Genomic DNA, 23,691 nt, shown 5'->3' with positions numbered 1-23,691 from the left:
CTAACCTCAGCACCTGGAAAAATTATGGAGAAGATCATACTGGGTGCTATTGAAAGGCATTTAAAGAACAATGCAATCCTCAGGCACAGTCAACATGGGTTCACAAATAGAAAGTCCTGTTTAACCAGTTTGATAGCCTTCTACGATAAGGTCACCCGCCTAGTGGATGAAGGGAAGGCGGTGGATGTAGTTTTTCTGGATTTTATTAAGTCTTTTGATACTGTCCCTCACAGCATCCTTCTGGACAAGTTGTCCAACTGTGAAATGAGCAGGTTTACAGTGCGCTGGGTGAAGAACTGGCTGAACGGCAGGTTTCAAAGGGTTGTAGTGAATGGGGCTACATCTGGCTGGCGACTGGTCACCAGCGGTGTTCCTCAGGGCTCAATTCTAGGGTCAGTTCTGTTTAATATTTTCATCAATGATCTGGATGCAGGAGTTGAATGCACCATTAGCTAGTTTGCTACTAAACTGGGAGGTGCTGTTGGCTCTCTTGAGGGACAAGAGGCCTTGCAGAGGGATCTAGATAGATTGGAGCATTGGGCAACCATCAATGGCATGAAATTTAGCAAGAACAAATGCTGGATTCTGCACCTGGCACAGAGTAACGCTGGGCACAAGTCTAGATTGGGAGAGGAGTGGCTGGAGAGCAGCCCTGCAGAAAGGGATCTGGGGGTGCTGGTTGACAGTAGGCACTGGGGCTGAGGCTCTCCTGGGCATACCTTTTGCTTCAGGAGTGCACTACTCACAAATATAATTTTTGCATCTTCATCACAGATTTGATGCCACTATGCAGTCAAAGCCAATCTAATATTTGTTGCTCTGCCCTATTGAAATAATAAGAATGTGTCATGTTTGTTTTCAGTCTTCTTGCTTTTACTGAAGTCTAATACATGCCATTTCATATCAAGCAGGAAATACTGTGCATTCAGGATGAGGTTCATGTGCTTTAATTTCAGATCACTGCAAATAGAAAACAGTCATTGCTCAGCTCATGGGTGGAGTCCCAGTCTTGTCATTTCATAGAAGCCCATTTCCAACTCTCTAATCTTTTAGGGCTTCTCCTGGTTTAGTAGATATTTTTGTACATGCTTTCTGGAGAGTAAAAAAAATCCAGGTAGATCAGCTTTTAAATGTGGTGGTTGCTGGCAAACCCTTGATATTACAGTACTTAAAAGAAAGCAGATGCTGGATGGTTATTCTGTTATTAGTTCATTGTATTTTTCCATTAAATGGAGTAAATGAGCAATAAATGTAGGCAAACTTTTAACTCTGGCTTGCCTACATTGCTTACACTATTTGTGCTATAATCGTTTGTGTCCAGGTTTTTAACAGCTGTGTCTAAATTTGTCAAAACAGTTTGTGACTGTTTAATGCTTCAATCATGGGAACAGATCGTGTAAAACATGCATAGAAAAAAGAATTTTGTAGTTTTGAGAATCTATAAAAGCTGAAGTGTCTGTCTTTCAATTTTACCTCAAATCATTCAAAATGAATAGCTAGAATGAATTAATTTTTTTTTTGTAATTTTGTCCCTTTTATGAAAGAGTCTTAAGTCAGAACATTTAGTTCTGATGTACATAGTTGTGAGCAACATTTATTAACTAACACAAACTGCTGCTTTTTATTTCTTTGAAATCTGCTACTTGCCTTTGCATTTTTTATTTTAACCACCCCTTGAATTACAGTTCAGTGGGGTGGAAGTCGAGTGGCTTTCAAGTATATGCAGCTGAAGTTTCAGTGGAGTGATGATGGAATGTTATAAATATTCTTTTTATTCTTTTTTCTCTCCAGGTTTGACATATTGGAAGTGTCCTTAAAATCAGGCTGTTTACCAACACAAAATATAAAATTTAAAATAACACTGTAATGGAAGAGTCAGACAGGGGACTGTCAAGAGAATCTGGGGACTCCAACTGCGTAATAACACAAGTACAATTTAGGATGGGTCAGATGGAATCTTTATTGACTATGATCATAGTGAGAGAACATTCGGACAGCATGTCCCCCTCTGCTCCCCTGTTCTCTGCCAAGTGATTGCAGACACCCAATCTATATATGGTTTCATATATAAAAAAAGAAAGAGGTGAGGAAAAACAACCCTTTCAATGTTAACAAAGCCAGGTATCCATCTCTGGGAGGGATGGACTCCTTAAGTAGCTTGCTAACTGCCACTATTCTAAGGAATCCAAAAGTAAATAACATGACAATATGGAGAGATGGCTCTTGGTGGAGCCTATCGGAGTGGCACACCCAGTATTATCTTAGCTCAGAAGTGGGCAGTTGGAAACAATCACAGACTGTTAGCTTTTAGTCTAAATGTTCTTTTAGTAAAGATAACTTCTTAGCCAGACCTCTCAATCTTATATATTAATAATTTTACCACCACAGGACTGAGTGCAAATTCCAAATAGAATTAATTGCTGCTTTAATACTTGAAAATCTGTGCGTTCATCTCTTTTTCCTTTGTTTTTATTGATCTATAATTCCCCTGAAAGTTGAGCAGGAGCTTGAAGCAGTGATTTACACCATTATTGTCGTGGTTTAACCCCAGCCGGCAACTAAGCACCACACAGCCGCTCGCTCACTCCCCCCCCCCCGCTGCCCCGGTGGGATGGGGGAGACAATCGGAAGAGTAAAAGTGAGAAAACTCGTGGGTTGAGATAAAGACAGTTTAATAATTAAATAACAACAACAACAACAATAATAAATTGTAAGAAAAAAACATAACAAAGAGAGAGAAAAATAAAACCCAAGAAAGACAGGTGATGCAAATGAAAACAATTGCTCACCACTTGCCGACCGATGCCCAACCAGTCCCGGAGCAGTGGCCCCCCCGCCAACCTCCCCCCTAGTTTTATTGCTGAGCATGACATCATACGGTATAGAATATCCCTTTGGTCAGGTGGGGTCAGCTGTCCCACCTGTGTCCCCTCCCAACTTCTTGTGCACCCCCAGCCTACTCGCTGGTGGGGTGGCGTGAGAAGCAGAAAAGGCCTTGACCCTGTGTGAGCACTGCTCAGCAATAACAAAAGCATCCCTGTGTTATCAACACTGTTTTAATCACAAATCCAAAACATAGCCCCATACTAGCTACTATGAAGAAAATTAAGTCTATCCCAGCCAAAACCAGCACAATTATTTACTTTAAAACAGGATAAAAGGAATGGTATTGGAAATTATAAAATCCATTAATGTAAAATAAGACATTTTTAGACTTTTATTCTCAGAAGAGACTTTCTTTGAGATGAAATAATATGGTACTTGCACTTAGCCTAAGTTATTTTGGTAAAAAAAGGGCTTCTGCAGCATGTAGTAGTGATATAAGAAAAAAACTGGGTGCATGAGCATGAATTAATTAAATTCATGTTACTGATTTTCACGTGAATAGGGATATTCAAAAACATAGTGAGTATGATGCTACCATCATGATGCTACCATCAATGTTACCCAATAACAGTATTTGGATCCCAAGATTTGGGATAATTCACACTTTATTAGTATTTTTAAGGATGCTGAGATCAACAGAGGAACCATATAAAAGTGCAGAGCACTGTAACATAAATTATTAATTAGAATATATACTTGTATTAGGTCTGGCTGGGATGGAGTTAACTTTCCCCATAGCAGCCCTCATAGTGCTGTGCTTTGTATTTGTAGCTAGAAAGGTGTTGATAACACACCAATGATTTGGCTACTGCTGAGCAGTGCTCACACAGCATCAAGGCTGCCTCTCCATCCCCCTCACCCCCAGAGGCCAGTAGGCTGTGGGTGGGCAAGAGGTTGGGAAGGGACACAGCCAGAACAGCTGACCCAATCTGATGAAAGGGTTATTACATACCATATGATGCCTGCTCAGCAATAAAAGCTAAGAGAAAGGAGGAGGGAAGGGGGGCATTCATTATTAGGACATTTGTCTTCTGGTGCAACCGCTACACATACTGAAGCCCTACTTCCTGGGAAGTGGCTGGACATCGCCTGCTGATGGGAAGTCGAGAATAAAATCTTTTGTTTTCCTTTGCTTCCACGCATGGCCTTTGCTTTTGCTTTATTGAACTGCCTTTATCTTGACCCATGGGTTTTTTCCATCTTATTTTCTCCCCTCCCTGTCCTGCTGAGGAGAGGAGTGATAGAGCAGCTTGGTGGGCACCTGGCATCCAGTGAAGGCCAACCCACCACAGTCCTTTAAGTAGGATTTCAATGTGTTATTTCTGTAAGCTGTTAGTCATTTAAAGAATGAGCATAATGTTTTTTTCCCTCCAGGTACTGCAAAAAATAAACATGAAGATAGTAATTTACTTCTATCTTTTGTTGAAATGCTAAAACAGCCCATTTTAAAATCCTGAGATCTTGTCATATCCCACGAAGCCAAGAGGTGTAGTCTGAATCTAGAATACCTTGCAGTAAAGTGTTCTGGTAATAAGGAAGACAGCAGACAGGTATAATAAACCACAGAGGTGGTTTCCAGAGCCTATCAGTGACTTTGTTCATAGAATCATTAAGGTTGGAAAAGACCTCTAAGATCATCGAGTCCAACCGTCGACCCAACACCACCATGCCCACTAAACCATGTCCCTGAGCGCCTCATCTACTCGTCTTTTAAATACCTCCAGGGATGGGGACTCAACCACTTCCCTGGGCAGCCTCTTCCAATGTTTAACCACTCTTTCAGTAAAGAAATTTTTCCTCACGTCCAATCTAAACCTCCCCTGGCGCAACTTGAGGCCATTTCCTCTTGTCCTATCGCTAGTTACTTGGGAGAAGAGACCGACACCCACCTCGCTACAACCTCCTTTCAGGTAGTTGTAGAGAGCGATGAGGTCTCCCCTCAGCCTCCTCTTCTCCAGGCTAAACAGTCCCAGTTCCCTCAGCCCCTCCTCATAAGACTTGTTCTCCAGACCCTTCACCAGCCTCATTGCCCTTCTCTGGACACGCTCCAGCACCTCAATGTCCTTCTTGTAGTGAGGGGCCCAAAACTGAACGCAGTATTCGAGGTGCGGCCTCACCAGTGCCGAGTACAGGGGCACGATCACTTCCCTACTCCTGCTGGCCACACTATTTCTGATACAGGCCAGGATGCCATTGGCCTTCTTGGCCGCCTGGGCACACTGCCGGCTCATGTTCAGCCAGCTGTCAACCAGCACCCCCAGGTCCTTTTCCGCCAGGCAGCTTTCCAGCCACTCTCCCCCAAGCCTGTAGCGTTGCATGGGGTTGTTGTGGCTGAAGTGCAGGACCCGGCGCTTGGCCTTGTTGAATCTCATACAGTTGGCCTCGGCCCATCGATCCAGCCTGTCCAGGTCCCTCTGCAGAACCTTCCTACCCTCGAGCAGATCAACACTCCCGCCCAACGTGGTGTCGTCTGCAAACTTACTGAGGGTGCACTCGATCCCCTCGTCCAGATCATCGATAAAGATATTAAACAAGACCGGCCCCAAAACCGAGCCCTGGGGAACACCGCTCGTGACCGGCCGCCAACTGGATTTAACTCCATTCACCACAACTCTCTGGGCCCGGCCGTCCAGCCAGCTTTTGACCCAGTGCAGAGTACACCTGTCTAAGCCGTGAGCTGCCAGCTTCTCTAGGAGAATGCTGTGGGAGACGGTGTCAAAGGCCTTGCTGAAGTCCAGGTAGACCACATCCACAGCCTTTCCCTCATCCACTAGGCGGGTCACCTGGTCATAGAAGGAGATCAGGTTGGTCAAGCAGGACCTGCCTCTCATGAATCCGTGCTGGCTGGGCCTGATCCCCTGGTTGTCCCGCTCGTGCCTTGTGAGCGCCCTCAAGATGAACCGCTCCATAATCTTCCCCGGCACCGAGGTCAGGCTGACAGGCCTGCAGTTCCCCAGATCCTCCTTCCGGCCCTTCTTGTAGATGGGCGTCACATTGGCAAGCCTCCAGTCGTCCAGGACCTCCCCTGTTAACCAGGACTGCTGACAAATGATGGAGAGTGGCTTGGCGAGCTCCTCCACCAGCTCCCTCAGCACTCTCGGGTGGATCCCATCCAGCCCCATAGACTTGTGAGCGTCCAGGTGGTGTAGCAGGTCATTGACTGCTTCCTCTTGGATTATGGGGGGTTCATCCTGCTCACCGTCCCTGTCTTCCAGCTCAGGGGGCCGAGTACCCTGAGGATAACTGGTCTGCCTGTTAAAGACTGAGGCCAAGAAGGCATTGAGTACCTCAGCCTTTTCCTCATCCTCGGTGACAATGTTCCCCCCCCACATCCAATAAAGGATGGAGATTCTCCCTGGCTCTCTTCTTGTCATTAATATATTTGTAAAAACATTTTTTGTTGTCTCTAACGACAGCGGCCAGATTGCGTTCTAGCTGGGCTTTTGCCTTTCTCATTTCCTCTCTGCATGACCTAACGAGATCCCTGTACTCTTCTTGAGTTGCCTGCCCCTTCTTCCACAAGTGGTAAACTCTCCTTTTTTTCCTGAGTCCCAGCAAGAGCTCCCTGTTCAGCCAGGCCGGTCGTCTTCCCCGCCCATTCTTCTTACGGCGTATGGGGACAGCCTGCTCCTGCGCCTTTAAGACTTCCTTCTTGAAGAACGTCCAGCCTTCCTGGACCCTTTTGCCCTTCAGGACTGTCTCCCAAGGGACCCTCTCAACCAGCGTCCTGAACAGGCCAAAGTCCGCCCTCCAGAAGTCCATGGTTGTGGTTTTGCTGGCCCCCCTCCTTCCTTCACCGAGAATCGAGAATTCCACCATTTCATGGTCGCTAAGCCCAAGACGGCCTCCGACCACCACATCTCCCACCAGTCCTTCTCTGTTTGTAAACAGCAGGTCGAGCGAGGCTCCTCCCCTGGTAGGCTCACTTACCAGCTGTGTCAGGAAGTTGTCTTCCACACACTCCAGGAACCTCCTAGTCTGTTTCCTCTCTGCCGTGTTGCATTTCCAGCAGACGTCCGGGAAGTTGAAGTCCCCCATGAGAACAAGGGCTAGCAATTGTGAGGCTTCTGCCAGCCGCTTGTAGAATGCTTCATCCGCCCCTTCATCCTGGTTGGGTGGTCTATAACAGACTCCCAGCAGGATATCTGCCTCATTGGCCTTCCCCCTCATCCTTACCAATAAACACTCGACCGTATCATCATCACAATTGTTGAGCTCTAGACAATGTTCTAGTGCTGCAGGCAATGTCTTTCATATGAGACATAAAGCTACTGTCTTTAACAGCTTTTGGTCATTATAGCTGCTGTGACACTTTAAGTAAGCATGAGAGTTCATCCTAAAGGCCTGGAATAATTTCAAATCAGTCTGAATTGCTTTTGTCTGTTGCGTTTCCTCTAGCCTTTTTTTGAGGGGGGGAGAGGTTTTTTTTCTAATATTGCTCTTCCGTGGTAGCTTTTGTGCCACTTTGCAAGTGGTAAGGAAGCCACTCTGTATTATTAATCTCATACCATCTTGGCATTCTTGCTCTAAGCAGGTGCAATTCAGAGTTATGCCATTGAATCAACATTTGGCCCAGAGTGTTTTCCTGACTTACTGGGCCAAAAGACTTCTTTTTTTCTCTTCCTGTTCTTGCCATATATACCAAATACACTATTGTATGGAGTAATTTTCTTTTCCTCTCAGAGAAGCCTCCTGAATATTACTTGTTCCTTCCTGCCTTCCTTCACAAGAAGGAGACAGAAGAAGAGTTGTCTGTTTTCTGAGGAGGTTCTTTCTGTTGTATCATATAGGGTAGGGCAGCTCCTGCCTAGTCCTCTTGTCAAAAGGCCGGGTGCATTTCTGAAATGCTCAGCTGCACTGGCCGTCTTCCTCCTCTTTTGCTCTTTGTGGGATGTGAGGAAGCAAAGAAACTGTTATTATCCCACTTTTCCCCTCATCTCATTAGAGAGTGAGACTCTGGCTATTTTTTCCACGAACTTCACTCAACATGGGGATGGAGAACACGGGGAGAAGGAACAGCAAAGCTAGAAATATTGGTATGGAGGACAGGAGAGAAATGGGATGGGGAAATGCAGCAAAATTACAAGGGAATTTTTTGAGGGATTCTTGAGGGCTGTTGGGCACAGAAACTTTGATAGCTCAGAACTAATTGAAGAGGATTGGGTCTTAGTGAGGGAGCAGATGAATTTATTGAAACAATCTATCAGTGGAGTGAAATTGGAGACTAATTAATTGGAAGCTTTTGCAAAATTCATTGGGTGCATCAGTAAGTAAGTAGAAAGTGCAGATACATTTTTTTTTTTGCAGACAGTATGTGAATAACAATTTCCAGTGAGTTAGTTTATTTTTCTGTTTAGTAGTGGAATTTGTATTTAGGAAGCTAGATTCAGAAATGATGTTCTGTATTTTCTGGAGATAGTAAAGCAGGTATAGAGGAGGAATAGGGAGAGAGTAAATTAATGGGAGAAATACATTAAGAATGGAAGAAAGCTGTGTGACTAAAAATCTAGTAAGCTTCAACGTGAAACAAGGCTGCTTTACACACTAACAGCTAAATTTAGGTGAACTTGAAAGTTAAACACAGCCTCAGTATATTTAATGTCATTTTATTTTTATTTTTTTAAAGAATCTGTGAAGCTTGGTTTAAAAAAAATACTAAAGCAGCAGAATTTAGTAATGGTGTCAGACTAAATGATAGCTGGAGCTGTGTGCAATACATGCTGTTTCTGGTTACCTGATTAATTTTAGCCTCCTCTCCTTTCCCTTAAAAAAATTAAATTTGTGATGCTGATAAAAGTGCTGTCATTTCAAAGGAACTTGCACCTTCTTGCTTTGGCCTGTTATGAACGTGCATGTCTGTGCATATACACGTGTATACATACATACATACACAGCACAAACCAGAAACTTGCAACTTTCTCCATGTAAGTTTTGAAGAAATGGTGCTGTGTATGTGTGCTGTTTCTAATGAGAAACAGAAATACTATAGGAAAAGATCATTGTAGGCCTCAGAAAACAACTGCCCGAATTGCCCCATGAGACAACACACATACAAGTTCTAACATAATAAAGTCGGTAACAACTCCCACCCTGCTATCAAAAATATTCTCACCCCATAAGAATAAAACATGGCAACTCCACTAAAATCCAACCGAACAGAAAACATTCCCCCAATATCTACAGTAACCACCCCAAACTTTCAAAACTCAACAAAACACCCAACAGCCATCCCTACATGAAGCACCAAGACAAACCCTACACCATATCCCACAACACGTCAATCCCCTCAAGCCTCAGGAAAAGGCTCAGCTGCCAGAGACATAGAATAAACAAAGACTACTAGCATCCCTCCTAAATAAACCATAAACAACACCAAAGATACAAAAGAAATCCCTAAACTCAACCACCATCCACACCCCATAACAGACACTAGTATGAAACCAACCACTCTATAATAGAGACAGATTAGACGCTACTGCCAGCCCCCCAAAAACAAAACACAATGCTAAAAAAAGCACAACGTAAGTCATAGTAGTTCCTGCTTGGCTTTTCTTCAAGGTCTATGGCCTGAAAAACTGTCGTTGTCTCAACCACAGGAACCCATAAAGCACATTCCCCCCCCCAACATTTTATGTATAATTGTACATTAATTTATTTACCCCATATACTACATTAGCTCAGGGAATGCATTCAATATATAGACTATACTCATTATTATGTAGAGCATACCTCCCTCCTCCCCATCCTACTTTCAGGGGATTTGCAGTCCATGCTTGATAGGTAAGAATCAATATCTGTACTACAGTCATCCATTGGTGTACTGTACATATACTGAAGTGATGAAATGCTAAATTTATGATAACTTTATCTTTAGGCCTTAAAGAACATCCTAAGAAATCTTTCTTTTTGTGTGATAAATACTAATGTAATCTTATTTCTTCTTTAGCAATTCCTGTACACTCTAGACAATTGTTAAGAACGGTATTCTGCATTTATTTACTAATATTCTGGGTTTTAAAATTGTTCTGATCACCCCCTTTGTTTATGCACTAGAAATGGGATGTGTTTGATTTTTCAACCCCTGAAGGAAAAAAAGCTGCTCACCAATTATTTTGATGCCTTGGCAGTTTACTAGCCTGCAATTGCTGACTTCTATTATTCTGAACTGAAATAGCTGTAGCATGTTTATCAGGGATAAATCACCTGATGCCTGCCATATTCCTACAGCAAAGGAGAAACTTCCATTAAAAACTCTGCAAAATGGAGTAGTAACATCTTGGGGGTTTGTTTTATTGTTTTCAGGGTGCTGGGTGCACTGCACTGGTGGTAGCTGTGGTTGCAAGGAAGTTAGAACTTACCAAAGCTGAAAAACATGTGCATAATTTCATGATGGACACCCAGCTAACTAAAAGAGTAAGTCACACTTTATATTCATAACTGAAAAGGAAATGTGTGTTAAATTTATTTCTGCATTTGTTTTAAATGGTTTCATGCTCCATTCTCTTATTGAACTTTTTCATGGGTGTGATCTTGCAAGGTGCTATGTGGAGGAATTGAATGCCCTGAGCTTCTCTTTGAAGTTGAGGGCAACAGCAGGTTCTCAGAAGATTTTGAGGATTTGAATATTATTCTATAGAGGGTCCTTGCAGCTGGAAGATAATTGATGTAACCAACAGTTAAAAGCTGTGAAACTAGAGACTAATATATTAAACTGACAAACTTTCATGCAGCATATGAGAAGAATATATAGAATTTTAAGGTTTATTCTATTCAGCTATCCTTCATATAAATCTAAATATCAGTTTAATAGTGTATCCAAGTGGTGTTTTGGTAGTTTCAGACTCATGAAACTCAAAGGAAATGAAAAGCAAACAAAACAAGCAACCAAATCTGAGATGTACCTCAGATCACAAACCCATTACACAGATATTAGAGAAGTTTCCTCACAGCCTGAAGATAGCCAGATCTTGTGGAAATGCAAGGACTAGAGATCTTGAGGAAGTCTCTAAAATCTGATTCTGCTTCCACTGAAGTCAGGACCAAGGTTCTCCTATGCTTTTATGGTTTCAAGGTTGGGAGCTCCTGCTGGGAAGAGCTACTGCATAGCATTCCTAAAATGTCTTTACCTATACATTGGATTAGCTCTGACACTGCAGTGACTGGCATGATATAAAGCCAGAGGGAGAGAAAATACAGATCAATAATAACTGTTTGCCTTTGCAAGTAGCCTAGTAATTCTGTCATTAATCAACATTGCATTGAAATTCTTTGTCTATTGCTTTCAAGTATTCTTGGGAATATTGGAGGGCCTAGGAAGGAACTGCAGGTATTCTTATGTTTAACATTTTATAGAAAGCCTCATTTAAAAAAACTTCAAAGCACTCATCAAATAGAACACTGGCTACATTTATTGACAAGTTGTTTTTTCATGTCCTCTTAGAAAGGTAAGAAAGAAACCAGAATAAGGAAAAATATAAAAAACAAAACAAACAAAAAACCCTGTTCTAGCAGCTCTGAAAATTTAAAAGACTGTTAAATTGCCAAGAGAAACAAAGGTAATAATGATACACCAAGAAAGAGAGAAATTTTATGGTCCTATAAAATGCATCTGGTTAATTGCCATACAGATAAGAAATTAATAATCCTTCACTGTAATTTATATTGTCATAAACAACAAATGGTCCTAACTCTTTTCAAAAGGGAGAAGTAATTCCCAGATGCAAAGACAGCTTGTCCCAATATCACTTTTATAAACAACATGGAAATTGCTCAGCAATCCCTTTGGTCTGATAATTGCTTTCTGGCCTCACTGCTGCAGCTTCTTCATGTACCCACTTCCCACAGCTAGGCAGTCTTAAGTGCTTTAGAAAGACTTTACATTAGAAAAGATAAAAAAAACCATAATGCTATTTCTGTCAGCCTGGTGTTTTTCTTTTATGAAACAGGTGAAAAATGCAGCGGCCAATGTACTCAGGGAAACATGGTTAATTTATAAAAGTACAAAGCTGGTTAAAAAGATAGACCATGCAAAAGTAAGGAAACATCAACGAAAATTCTTGCAAGCTATTCATCAGTAAGTACAATTTTACTTTGTTTTTCCTGTCCAAGCACTCTCTTTCGTCCCCTCTCATTCTCTTTTCCTCATTCTCTCTTTCTTGCTCTCATTCTGCCTCGTTTTCTCTCATTCCCTTTCTGTATCTCTTCCTCTTTCTCATTTCCCCTCTCATTCTCTTTCACTCTCTCATTCTCTTTCGCATTATCTCTTTCTTGTTTTCGTTATCTCTCTTTCTCTCTCTCACCCTCTCTTTCCCTCTGTTTCAATACCTCTTTCTTTCTCTCACTCTCTCTTTCTCACTCTCTCTCATTCTTTATTTTTCTGTCTTTTTGCTCATTTTCTTATTATTTTTTATCTCTTACTCTTTCTCCTCTCTCCCCCCCCCTTTGCTCCTGTTTCTTTCTCCCTTTTTCCCCCTCTCTCCCTTTTTATCTCTCTCCATCTCTCATGTGTGTCCCCCATCGTTCTCTCTTCCCCTTCCCTGTCTTTCTCTCTCTGTCTCTCTCCCTTTCTCTTGTTTACTTTTTCCCTTTCATTCTCTGTTTTGTTCTCTCCTTCTCTCTCTTTCTTCCTCTCTCTTTCTCGCTCCCGCTGTTTCTTTCTGACAAAATCGCACGCGCTCTCCCCCCCAATCTCTCTCCTTTACATTGTCTTGTGTTCTGTCTCTTCGCCTCTCTGTTTCTTGTTCTCTCTCTTTCTCCTCCTCTTTGGTCCTCTTTCTCCCCCCCCCCTTTCTTCCTCTCTTGCCACTTCTCTTCCCCCCTTCCCTCATCATCACTCGTTCTTTATTGCTCTTGCTTTCTAGACCTTGGTTTCTCTTTTGCTTTCTCGCTCTCTTCCTCACTCTCCCCCTCCCGCTTTCCCTCTCTTCCTCCTTTTCTTTCTCTTGCACATGCTCTTCCTCCTCTTTGCATGCTCTTCCTCTCTTGCACACACTCTCCTTCCCTCACACATGCACTCTCTCTCTTCCTAGAATTGTGCTCTTGAGTTTGAATTTTCTCTTTCTTTCAGAGTAAGACAAAGATAAGGTTTTACTGTAGTATCTATTTAGAAAAGAAAATACTCTGGTTATGTGCAGCACAGGGTAATGCAGAATTGTTGAGAGTGTTTGTAGGAGTTTTCTAAGTCACAGCCAGCTAAAATTGTACAGTGATTCAGTTACTCATCCTTGGACTACATGGGAGAAATAAAAAGACTTTTGTCCCCAGCAGCCACAGACTCATCATAAGGAACATCCAGGACCCATGCTGCTATTTGTCTGTTCTATCTGAGATCCCTATCCAGCCTGTGGCAGCCTTTTGTATGACCTGTGAAATGGGTTTTCCATGACATATTGGGGAGATGTAGATCGATTAAGGTTCATTTTGAACTGATGTTTTGATAATTTCTAAGTATGTGTCTGTGTGTGACCCAGGCTGTGAGGAGAGCTGGGGGCAGCATCCAGCTGACCCACCTACATTCCTGAAAAAGATTCCTATGTGTCATCATCTTGCATAAAAGAGAGGAAGGGAAGGCTAGGTTATCAAATTTCCTATTAGTAAATTGAGGATAACAGTCATCGGTTCTCTGTGTCATAGCAATGTTGTAAGGACTAGGTAGCTAAGCTTTGAAGATATGAAGTATTCTACAAACCTTAATTGCTATATCATATTTAGCAAACTTTCAGGGTTAAATGTTACTGTGATCTTTTAGAAAAACTTGAGGCAATAGAGTCCACAAAAGCTGAAGCATTTTTGGGTAGATAAAAAGGGGTTTTAATCAGTTCTGTCATCCTGCTTATCTTAAAGGATTGGGAGGATGAGAGGAGTGGCAGGGGTTGTGGGGTAGAAGGTGGCATGTCCTGTATGTCCTTTGCTGGACTTGACTCCCTGATTGCAAAAGTTACTCCATAACATTTTAACCTTGCTATTTATTGTGTGTGTGTGTGCATGTACACACACTTGTGCATGAAAAGAGGAATCTAAATTAAAAAGCATAGGAGATTTGATCTGCAACTTTATATATCATTCAACCTCGAAGAACTTCACAAGTCATAAAGTGGTGTTCTGCACCTGCCTTAAAAATTTATTAATTATGTAGGGGGTGGGGTGAAGGTGGCACCAGTGATATTTTCCTAGCTGTGTCAGCCAAACTTTGAACACCTATGTTAAGGACAACAAGTCCTTTAGCACTTTGCTTCTCATTCCAAAACTTGTTGTATTTAAGCAAGAAAATGGGATAATTTTCTCAGTATGCTGAGGAATGGACCATGGATAGAAACATTGCTCTAGCAGTCTTCTTTCTTCCAGCTGCAGAAGAGTATTTTGTGCAATTTGTTTTCTCTCCCCTTGCATCTTTGAACTTTTCTCAAGGGAACAAGGGACCTCGTAGTAGCAAATGGCTGTCTTCCATCTTTCTGGATTCTTAAGTTTTTTATTGGTTCCCCTCCCCCACCTTCCCAATCATTGGGATGGAGACAGGAATAAAAGGTGTGAAGTTTCAAGGCCAATTTTATACAAGAAATCAGAGTAGATAATAATAACAGTCTCAAACTCACAATCACATCCCTAAAAGGTCTAAAAATATTGTCTGTGACTGCTACCTTCAGCTGGTCTCAGTCTTTTTTCTTTCTTGTGCACACTTAATAAGGTGAAGGTGAAATGAGTACTCTAAACAATAATATTAAAAGACATTTTATATATTGTATAAAGAAGAAAATCTGCAGGGGATAGTTAATGGGAAGGTTTGAAGGTACCATGGATTCCCTCATCATGAACATGAGAGAATTGGACTCCAAATGCGGCAGTTACTGATTGGAAGCAATAGCAACTCCGTAGGACTTTCCACCTGCTGAATAGAGTCCACTGCGCTCATTTGGTTGTTTTAGTATATTTTACAGTTTGTCTTCTTCTGTTTTGTCTTTTTATTTCAACAAAATGAAAATAGAGCTCGGAAGTAAGTTGTATGAGCTGTTCCTTCCTAAATTTGCAGAATTTATCACTGTCTGCATGCAAAAAATAGTCTTTATTTGTGAACTTCAATGATCTGATTGCTGCAATGGAAACACAATCCAGAATCATGATCTTTTGCCGTGATAAGTGAAGTTCATAAAATCAAGATGTTTCATATTTCCTCGTAATGAATTTAAGAACAAAAGTCTGCCATTTTTATTTTAATCTGGCTGCTGCAGCTAAAGACTTACCGTTACCTAGAGATACGTTTTCCAGTCTGTGCCAGGTTTTGGGTTGGTTACCATTAGGTATTATCACATTGATGTCAGCTGGTACTTTTTTTTTTCTTTCTACAATAACAAAGGATTGCTCAAAATTTTAAAATTTGGCATACTAACTGGCAAATAGATGTTTCAAAGAATCTTAAGAAAAGCAGAAAATATATATTCTGCAAATTGTTTGAGTGCTCACCTAAACATTAGGATTATCATTCTCTAGTCAAATCATTACATGCTTATCTCTGAGTAAATATTTTGTTCTGGGGCAGTAATGATATAACTCATTACTTTGGAGACTCCTCCATAATATTTGCTTTAGAATACCTCCAGCTTGTAGCCTCTGAAAGCACTATTTCTATAAATTGCATTTACATTGTGCTCTGAAGGAAGCCTCCAGGGGAAGAAGAGTATATGACATTCCAGTAACAAGCTGCTGGAATTTCAATTTTATATGAACAATTGATTTCTACCTTAACAGAGTTATTCCCACATATTAAGAAAAATATTTCACAGCATTCTTTTTCATGGAGGTTAGCCTAGATGTGAAAGGAAAATGTATGGTAACTAAATATCTGACACAAACTTCTAATTTTGGAGTATCTCCCCAAAGGCTTTTATTTTAAAAAAACGTAAAAAAAACCCCAACTTGATACATTGTTGAACTTAGCAGCCTTCATCTGCTTCTCAGAATTTAAGTGGTAATTTGTATACATTTTCCCCAATTTAGTTTAGAAAAATAAATGTCCCTGAATAGGACTCTTTCCCTCCAATTCTGCATTCAGGTTAAAATAATTTATAGGCATCTTGGAAACATCAAGCTATTTGAGATGAACAGATTGGTTGGCTTCCAGGAGTTTAAGGAAATAATCCTGATTCCACTGAAGGCCTTGGAAGTTTTGTCATTAATTTAAATAGGGTCAGAATTTCATCCCCCATTATCAAAATTCAGAGAAGGCAAAATGATTTTTCACATTAGGGTTCAGTTGGAGCACTTTGAGGCATACAAAGCCTTGAAGTGAAAAAGAATACCTCCTTTGCAACTGCTGTGGCTGTACTATCCAGGCTGGCAGTGGCATGGAGCTCTTCTGTGCCATTGCCAGAGTTTTAGTTTTTGTTTTACAAGAACAGTTTTATATGCTTTTGTGCAGTCTTTATAAGATATATATAGCTAAGACGATAAATGAGAACTAGGCAGAGTATGTGTTAGCAACCTATGTGCCACAAAATGCTGCCAACCTTATTTTCATTTGATAGTTAACCAAATGGATAGCTTGATTGCCTGTTGAGCTACTAGTAGACTGCATGGCATCTATCATACGTTTTATAAATTGATTTGTTGCTTTTGAAAAATGCTATTTCTTGCTTAGAACATCTATCAGAAAAATCATTGAAAGTCCAAGTAATTCTACTTTAGGAAACATTAAAAAAACCCACTTATACTTAAGAGATAAATTGCTTATTTTTGAAAATCACATATAAAAACCACTCATTTAGTAGTTAATCTGAAAAACATGGAGTTTGATTCAGGGAACACATAGGAAAGGTCAATTACATATCTTTCAGAGTATATGCATCACTAATTAATAATAACGCAGTTAGCTAAGCATTAAAGAGAAAATATACCCTTGATTCTTCTTTCATAATTTTTACAGCAGTCTAGTTTAAATAGTGCATTGGAAAGGTATGTCTAATGTAAGTTTAAAATGTAACCATATTTAAATTCACAAATGTTCAGAGCAGTAAGAAAATTAAATGTATTGGCAAGTATGTTGGTTATTTAGCTGCCGGTCAGATGGAAGTTCTATTTAAAGTAATGAGAAACTCACTTATCACTGTATTTCCATCAGGTTAAGACACCTGCTAATCTAATCCATTTCTGACAGAACAGAGCTAATACCTGTATCTAGTCATGTAGGCATGGGAAGATTCTTGATTGCTACAACAGTAACGACAAAAAAGCATTTGTTCTATGTTTCTTCCTATATCTACTTGTAATGATACTGAGGCTTTGAGGAATGTTTTGGCTTTCTTTCATATAGTCTGGATAAATTGTTATCTCCCTTTTTGAATGCAACTTTACCCATGGCAATCAGTAGTCTCAAGGACATGACATTTCCTTGCTCTTTTTCTTTTGCGGTGTTGAAGAGGCATGCTTCTCATTGTACCAGACACATGAACAATTCTGACTTTATACAAAGTACTTGAGGCATTGTCCATGCAGTTATCTGTTCTTGTAAGTTTTATGCATGCTTTTTAGAAGTCCTTAGATGACCACACTGGTACACACACGCACACATAAAAATCTGACTTAAAATTCTACTTTTTAGATTAAGAAGTGTAAAAATGGAACAAAGGAAACTGAACGATCAAGCCAACACTTTGGTGGACCTGGCAAAGGTTAGTAGGCAATTATTGTTGTTTTGTATCAACATTCATCCTTTCCAAATGAAGAGTTTGTAAGTGAAAATGTTAGGAATTATACATGCAAATATTGTTAACAAGTTTGTTAATTCTAGAAAATGAAAACATATATCTGGTTTGGGTTAACATTTATTAAGTGAAACATCTTGTTTATGGCTCTGACCAAGGTTTGAATGTACCTTTTATATTTTGAACATTTGGAAAAGATTTCATAACTGAGGGGCTGAACCTGAGCGCTGCTGAAACAGACTGCAGTGATTATGGCAAATGATTAGGATGAACTTTGACTAGGCAATGTTTGTGTAGTCCTGTATAATAAAGAGGTTTCTTGTCTGGAGACAGACTATGCTGTGAGGGATTATAGTTCACACAGACTGAACTTAGGGGCTGTGGTTTTCCATTCCTGTTCTCTGATGAAGCAGTGACTTTAGACAAATAACTTTAGGTCTGTATTTGTTCCAAGTTTTTATAATGAATAATAACTGCCCACTTTGCTGTTATATTATAAGGATTTGTTATTCTTTTTAAAGCTATTTGAGATCAACTAAAAGACTATTCAATTGCAAACTGTTAGTGGAAAAACATTAAGCGAGGTCCAGCAGTCCGAGAGAGGCAAGGCTGCTGCAGCTCCATGGCCCAGGTCCAACCATTAGTGAAGCTGAAGATGTATTCCCAGTAGTCACACGCACACAGGGCAGATATATACATCGCATATATACACGGCTGGCCACATAGATCACAGACAAACACACACAGAGCACTCATACGAACACAGAGAGCACCAACGGCCTCATGCTGCTCTCCCCTCTGGCTGAGCAGGATCACAGAATCACAGAATCATAGAATCATAGAATCATAGAATAGTTTGGGTTGGAAGGGACCTCTAAAGGTCATCTAGTCCAACCCCCCTGCCGTGGGCAGGGACATCTTCAACTAGATCAGGTTGCTCAGAGCCCCGTCCAGCCTGACCTTGAATGTTTCCAGGGATGGGGCATCCACCACCTCTCTGGGCAACCTGTGCCAGTGTTTCACCACCCTCACAGTAAAGAATTTCTTCCTTATATCTAGTCTAAATCTCCCCCCCTTTAGTTTAAAGCCATTCCCCCTTGTCCTGTCGCAACAGGCCCTATGAAAAAGTCTCTCTTCATCTTTCTTAGAAGCCCCCTTTAAGTATTGAAAGGCCGCAATAAGGTCTCCCCAGAGCCTTCTCTTCTCTAGGCCGAACAACCCCAACTCTCTCAGCCTTTCCTCATAAGGAGAGGTGTTCCATCCCCCTGATCATTTTCGTGGCCCTCCTCTGGACCCGCTCCAACAGGTCCGTGTCTTATGCTGAGGGCTCCAGAGCTGGACACAGTACTCCAGGTGGGGTCTCACCAGAGCAGAGGAGAGGGGCAGAATCACCTCCCTCAACCTGCTGGCCACGCTTCTTTTGATGCAGCCCAGGATACGATTGGCCTTCTGGGCTGCGAGCGCACATCGTCGGCTCATGTCCAGCTTTTCATCCACCAGTACCCCCAAGTCCTTCTCGGCAGGGCTGCTCTCAATCCCTTCATCCCCCAGCCTGTGTTGAGACTGGGGGTTGCCCCGACCCAGGGGCAGGACCTTGCACTTGGCCTTGTTAAACCTCATGAGGTTCACACGGGCCCACTTCTCGAGCTTGTCCAGGTCCCTCTGGATGGCATCTCGTCCCTCTGGCGTGTCGACCGCACCACTCAGCTTGGTGTCATCTGCAAACTTGCTGAGGGTGCACTCGATCCCACTGTCTATGGCATTGATGAAGATATTAAACAGTACCCGTCCCAATACGGACCCCTGCGGGACGCCACTCATCACCAATCTCCATCTGGACATTGAGCCGTTGACCACTACCCTCTGGATGCGACCATCTAACCAATTCCTCACCCACCGGACAGTCCACCCATCAAATCCATACCTCTCCAGTTTAGAGAGAAGGATGTTGTCGGGGACCGTGTCAAAGGCCTTACAGAGGTCCAGATAGACGACATCTGTAGCCCTTCCCGTGTCCACTGATGTAGTCACTCCATCATAGAAGGCCACTAGGTTAGTCAGGCAGGACTTGCCCTTGGTGAAGCCGCGCTGGCTGTCTCGAATCACCTCCCTGTCCTCCATGTGCCTTAGCATAGCTTCCAGGAGGATCTGTTCCGTGATCTTCCCAGGCACAGACGTGAGACTGACTGGCCTGTAGCTCCCCGGGTCTTCCTTTTTTCCCTTCTTCAAAATGGGGGTTATGTTTCCCCTTTTCCAGTCAGTGGGAACTTCACCGGACTGCCACGACTTCTCAAATACGATGGATAGTGGCTTAGCAACTTCATCCGCCAGTTCCTTCAGGACCCGCGCATGGATCTCATCGGGTCCCATGGACTTGTGCACCTTCACGTGCCTTAGATGGTCTCAAACCTGATCTTCTCCCACAGTGGGCAGCTCTTCATTTTCCCAGTCCCTGCCTTTGCCTTCTGCGGCTTGGGCGATGAGGCTCGGGCACTTGCCGGTGAAGACCGAGGAAAAGAAGTCATTGAGTACCTCTGCCTTCTCCGTGTCCCGGGTAACCAGGTCTCCCGTTTCCTTCCAGAGAGGGCCCACATTTTCTCTCGTCTTCCTTTTACCCCCGACGTACCTATAGAATCTTTTCTTGTTGCCCTTGACGTCCCTGGCCAGATTTAATTCTATCAGGGCTTTAACTTTCCTAACCTGATCCCTGGCTGCTCGGACAATTTCTCTGTATTCCTGCCAGGCTGCCTGTCCTTGCTTCCACCCTCTGTAGGCTTCCTTTTTGTGTTTGAGTTTTTCCAGGAGCTCCTTGTTCATCCACGCAGGCCTCCTGGTGTTTTTGCCTGACTTCCTCTTTGTTGGGATGCATCGCTCCTGAGCTTGAAGGAGGTGATCCTTGAGTATTACCCAGCTTTCTTGGGCCCCTCTTCCCTCCAGGGCTTTGTCCCGTGGCACTCTATCAAGCAGATCCCTGCAGAGACCAAAGTCTGCTCTTCTGAAGTCCAGGGTAGTGAGCTTGCTGTGCGCCCTCCTTGGTGCCCTAAGGATCTTGAACTCCACCATTTCGTGGTCACTGCAGCCCAGGCTGTCCTTGAGCTTCACATTCCCCACCAGCCCCTCCTTGTTGGTGAGAACAAGGTCCAGCATAGCACCTCTCGTCGTTGGCTCCTCTACCACCTGGAGAAGGAAGTTATCATCGATGCATTCCAGGAACCTCCCGGATTGCTTATGCCCTACCGTGTTGTCCCTCCAACAGATGTCGGGGTGGTTGAAGTCCCCCATGAGGACTAGGGCTTGTGAGCGTGAGGCTGCTCCCATCTGTCTATAGAGGGCCTCATCCACTCGGTCTTCCTGGTCAGGTGGCCTGTAGCAGACCCCCACCGTAATGTCACCTGTCCCTGCCTTCCCTTTAATCCTGACCCATAAGCTCTCGGTCGGCTCCTCATCCATCCCCAGGCAGAGCTCCATGCACTCTAATTTTTCATCCACCAGTACCCCCAAGTCCTTCTCGGCAGGGCTGCTCTCAATCCCTTCATCCCCCAGCCTGTATTGATACCGGGGGTTCCCCCAATCCAGGTGCAGGACCTTGCACTTGGCCTTGTTGAACTTCATGAGGTTCGCATGGGCCCACTTCTCAAGCCTGTCAAGGTCCTTCTAGTGAATCAGCTGCACCACTCAGCTTGGTGTCATCTGCAAACTTGCTGAGGGTGCACTCGATCCCACTGTCTGTGTCATTGATGAAGGTATTAAATATTATTGGTCCCAGTACAGACCCTTGAGGGACACCACTTGTTACTGGTTTCCACTTGGACATTGAGCTGTTGACTGTAACTCTTTGGACGCAGACATCCAGCAATTCCTTATCCATCTAACAGTCCATTCATCAAACCCATATCTCTCCAATTTAGAGGTAATAACGTTGTGGGGGACCATATCAAAGGCGTTACAGAAGTCCAGGTAGATGACATCCGTAGCTCTTCCCTTGTCCACCGATGCAGTCACTCCATCGTAGAAGGCCGCTAGACTAGTCAGGCATGATTTGCCCTTGCTGAAGCCATGTTTGCTGTCTCTAATCACCTCCCTGTCTTCCATATGGCTTCAGCATAACTTCCAGAAGGATCTGTTCCATGAGCTTACTGGACACGGAAGTGAGGCTGACTGGTCGGTATTTCCCAGTGTCCTCCTTATTACCCTTTTGAAAAATGGGTGGGATGTTTCCCTTTTCTCCAGTCACTGGGGACTTTGCCTGAGTGCCATGACTTTTCAGATATGATGGAGAGTGGCTTGGCAACTACATCAGCCAATTCCCTCAGGACCCTGGGATGCATCTCATCGGGTCCCATGGACTTGTGTATGTCCAGGTTCCTCAGGTGGTCTTGAACCTGATCTTCTATGATGGGAGGGACTTCATTCCCCCAGTCCCTGCCTTGAGGTTCAGGGACTTCAGAGAGATTACCACTGAAAACTGAGGCAAAAAGATTGTTGAGTACCTCAGCCTTCTCCGTGTTGGTTGTCAACAGTTCTCCTGTCGTATTTAGCAAGGGGATGTACATTTTCTTTGTCTTCCTTTCTGACCAACGTACCTGTAGAAGCCCTTCTTATTATTCTTCGCATCCCTTGCCAAATTCAGCTCCAACTGTGCCTTAGCTTTCCTAATCCCATCCCTACTCATCCGGGCAGCGTCCCTATATTCTTCCCAGGATACATGTCCCTTGTTTCACTGCCTGTGCATTTCCTTCTTACGCTGTAGTTTGACCAGGAGGTCCTTCCCCAGCCTTGCTGGTCTCCTGCCTTCCTTGCCCGATTTCATTCACATGGTAGTTGAGAGCTCTTATGCTCTAAGAAAAATGTCCTTAAAGAGCTGCCAGCTCTGTTCAGTTCCTTTATCCCTGAGGGCAGCTTCCCAGGGGGTCCCATCCACTAATTCCTTAAACAACTGGAAGTTCACTCTCCTAAAATTCAGGGTCTTGACTTTACTTATCGCCTGGCCCACACGTCTTGAGACTGTGAATTCCATAAGGGCATGATCACTGCGGCCCAGACTGCCACCAGTCTTGACCTCTCCAATTAGTTCATCTGTGTTTGTAAGCAACAGGTCCAGTAACGCTTCTCCTCTGGTTGGGCTGTCTATCACCTGGATTAAGAATTTATCCTCAACGCACTCCAAGAGTCTCCTGTACTGCTTACAGCTTGCTGTGCTGCTTTTCCAGCACATGTCAGGGTGATTGAAGTCCCCCAGCAGGATCAGAGCCTGCAAGCGTGATGCTTCCTGTAGTTTAAATAAGAATACTTTGTCAACATCCTCCCCTTGACTGGGCAACCTGTAGTAAACACCAGCCATGAGGTTTTCTTTGTTGGCTTGGTCTCTAATTTTCACTCATAAGCTCTTGACCTATGCACTGCTGTTTTTCAAAGACAGCTCTGTGCAATCAATCCATTTTTTTTACATAGAGGGCAACCCCCCCGCCCCTCCTTCCTTGCCTGTTCCTCCTGAACAGGTTACAGCCATCAATTGCAACGCTCCAGTCATGTGATTCATCCCACCACGTTTCAGTGATAGCAATTAGATCGTAGCTTTCTAGCTGCACAGTGGCTTCCAGCTCCTCCTGTTTGTTACCCATGGTGCATGCATTGGTATAGAGGCACTTCAGCTGGGCTATTGACCTTGTCACCTTTTTAGAGAATCATAGAATGGTTTGGGTTGGAAGGGACCTCTAAAGGTCATCTAGTCCAACCCCCCTGCCGTGGGCAGGGACATCTTCAACTAGATCAGGTTGCTCAGAGCTCCGTCCAACTTGACCTTAAATGTTTCCAGGGATGGGGCATCTACCACCTCTCTGGGCAACCTGTGCCAGTGTTTCACCACCCTCACAGTAAAGAATTTCTTCCTTGTATCTAGTCTGAATCTAACCTCTTTTAGTTTAAAAACATTAGCCCTTGTCCTGTCGCAACAGGCCCTATGAAAAAGTCTCTCTTCATCTTTCTTAGAAGCCCCCTTTAAGTATTGAAAGGCCGCAATAAGGTCTCCCCGGAGCCTTCTCTTCTCCAGGCTGAACAACCCCAACTCTCTCAGCCTTTCCTCATAAGGAGAGGTGTTCCATCCCCCTGATCA

The 23,691-nt window shown here is 43.1% G+C and overlaps 1 protein-coding gene across 1 annotated transcript in view; it reads left to right on the top strand.

Moving 5' to 3' along the window:
* The window catches only part of LOC143172075 (small conductance calcium-activated potassium channel protein 2-like), a 147,984-nt gene that overhangs the window by 107,083 nt on the left and 17,210 nt on the right, over nucleotides 1-23,691 (top strand). The window contains 3 exon segments of the mRNA XM_076361317.1: nucleotides 10,189-10,299; nucleotides 11,832-11,959; nucleotides 17,477-17,546. Of these exon segments, the coding sequence (XP_076217432.1) occupies nucleotides 10,189-10,299; nucleotides 11,832-11,959; nucleotides 17,477-17,546 (309 nt within the window).

Source organism: Aptenodytes patagonicus, chromosome W (assembly GCF_965638725.1).
Source record: "Aptenodytes patagonicus chromosome W, bAptPat1.pri.cur, whole genome shotgun sequence".
Taxonomy (NCBI): domain Eukaryota; kingdom Metazoa; phylum Chordata; class Aves; order Sphenisciformes; family Spheniscidae; genus Aptenodytes; species Aptenodytes patagonicus.
Note: the sequence above shows the minus strand (reverse complement) of the source record. Positions and strands in the feature narration are given on the sequence as shown.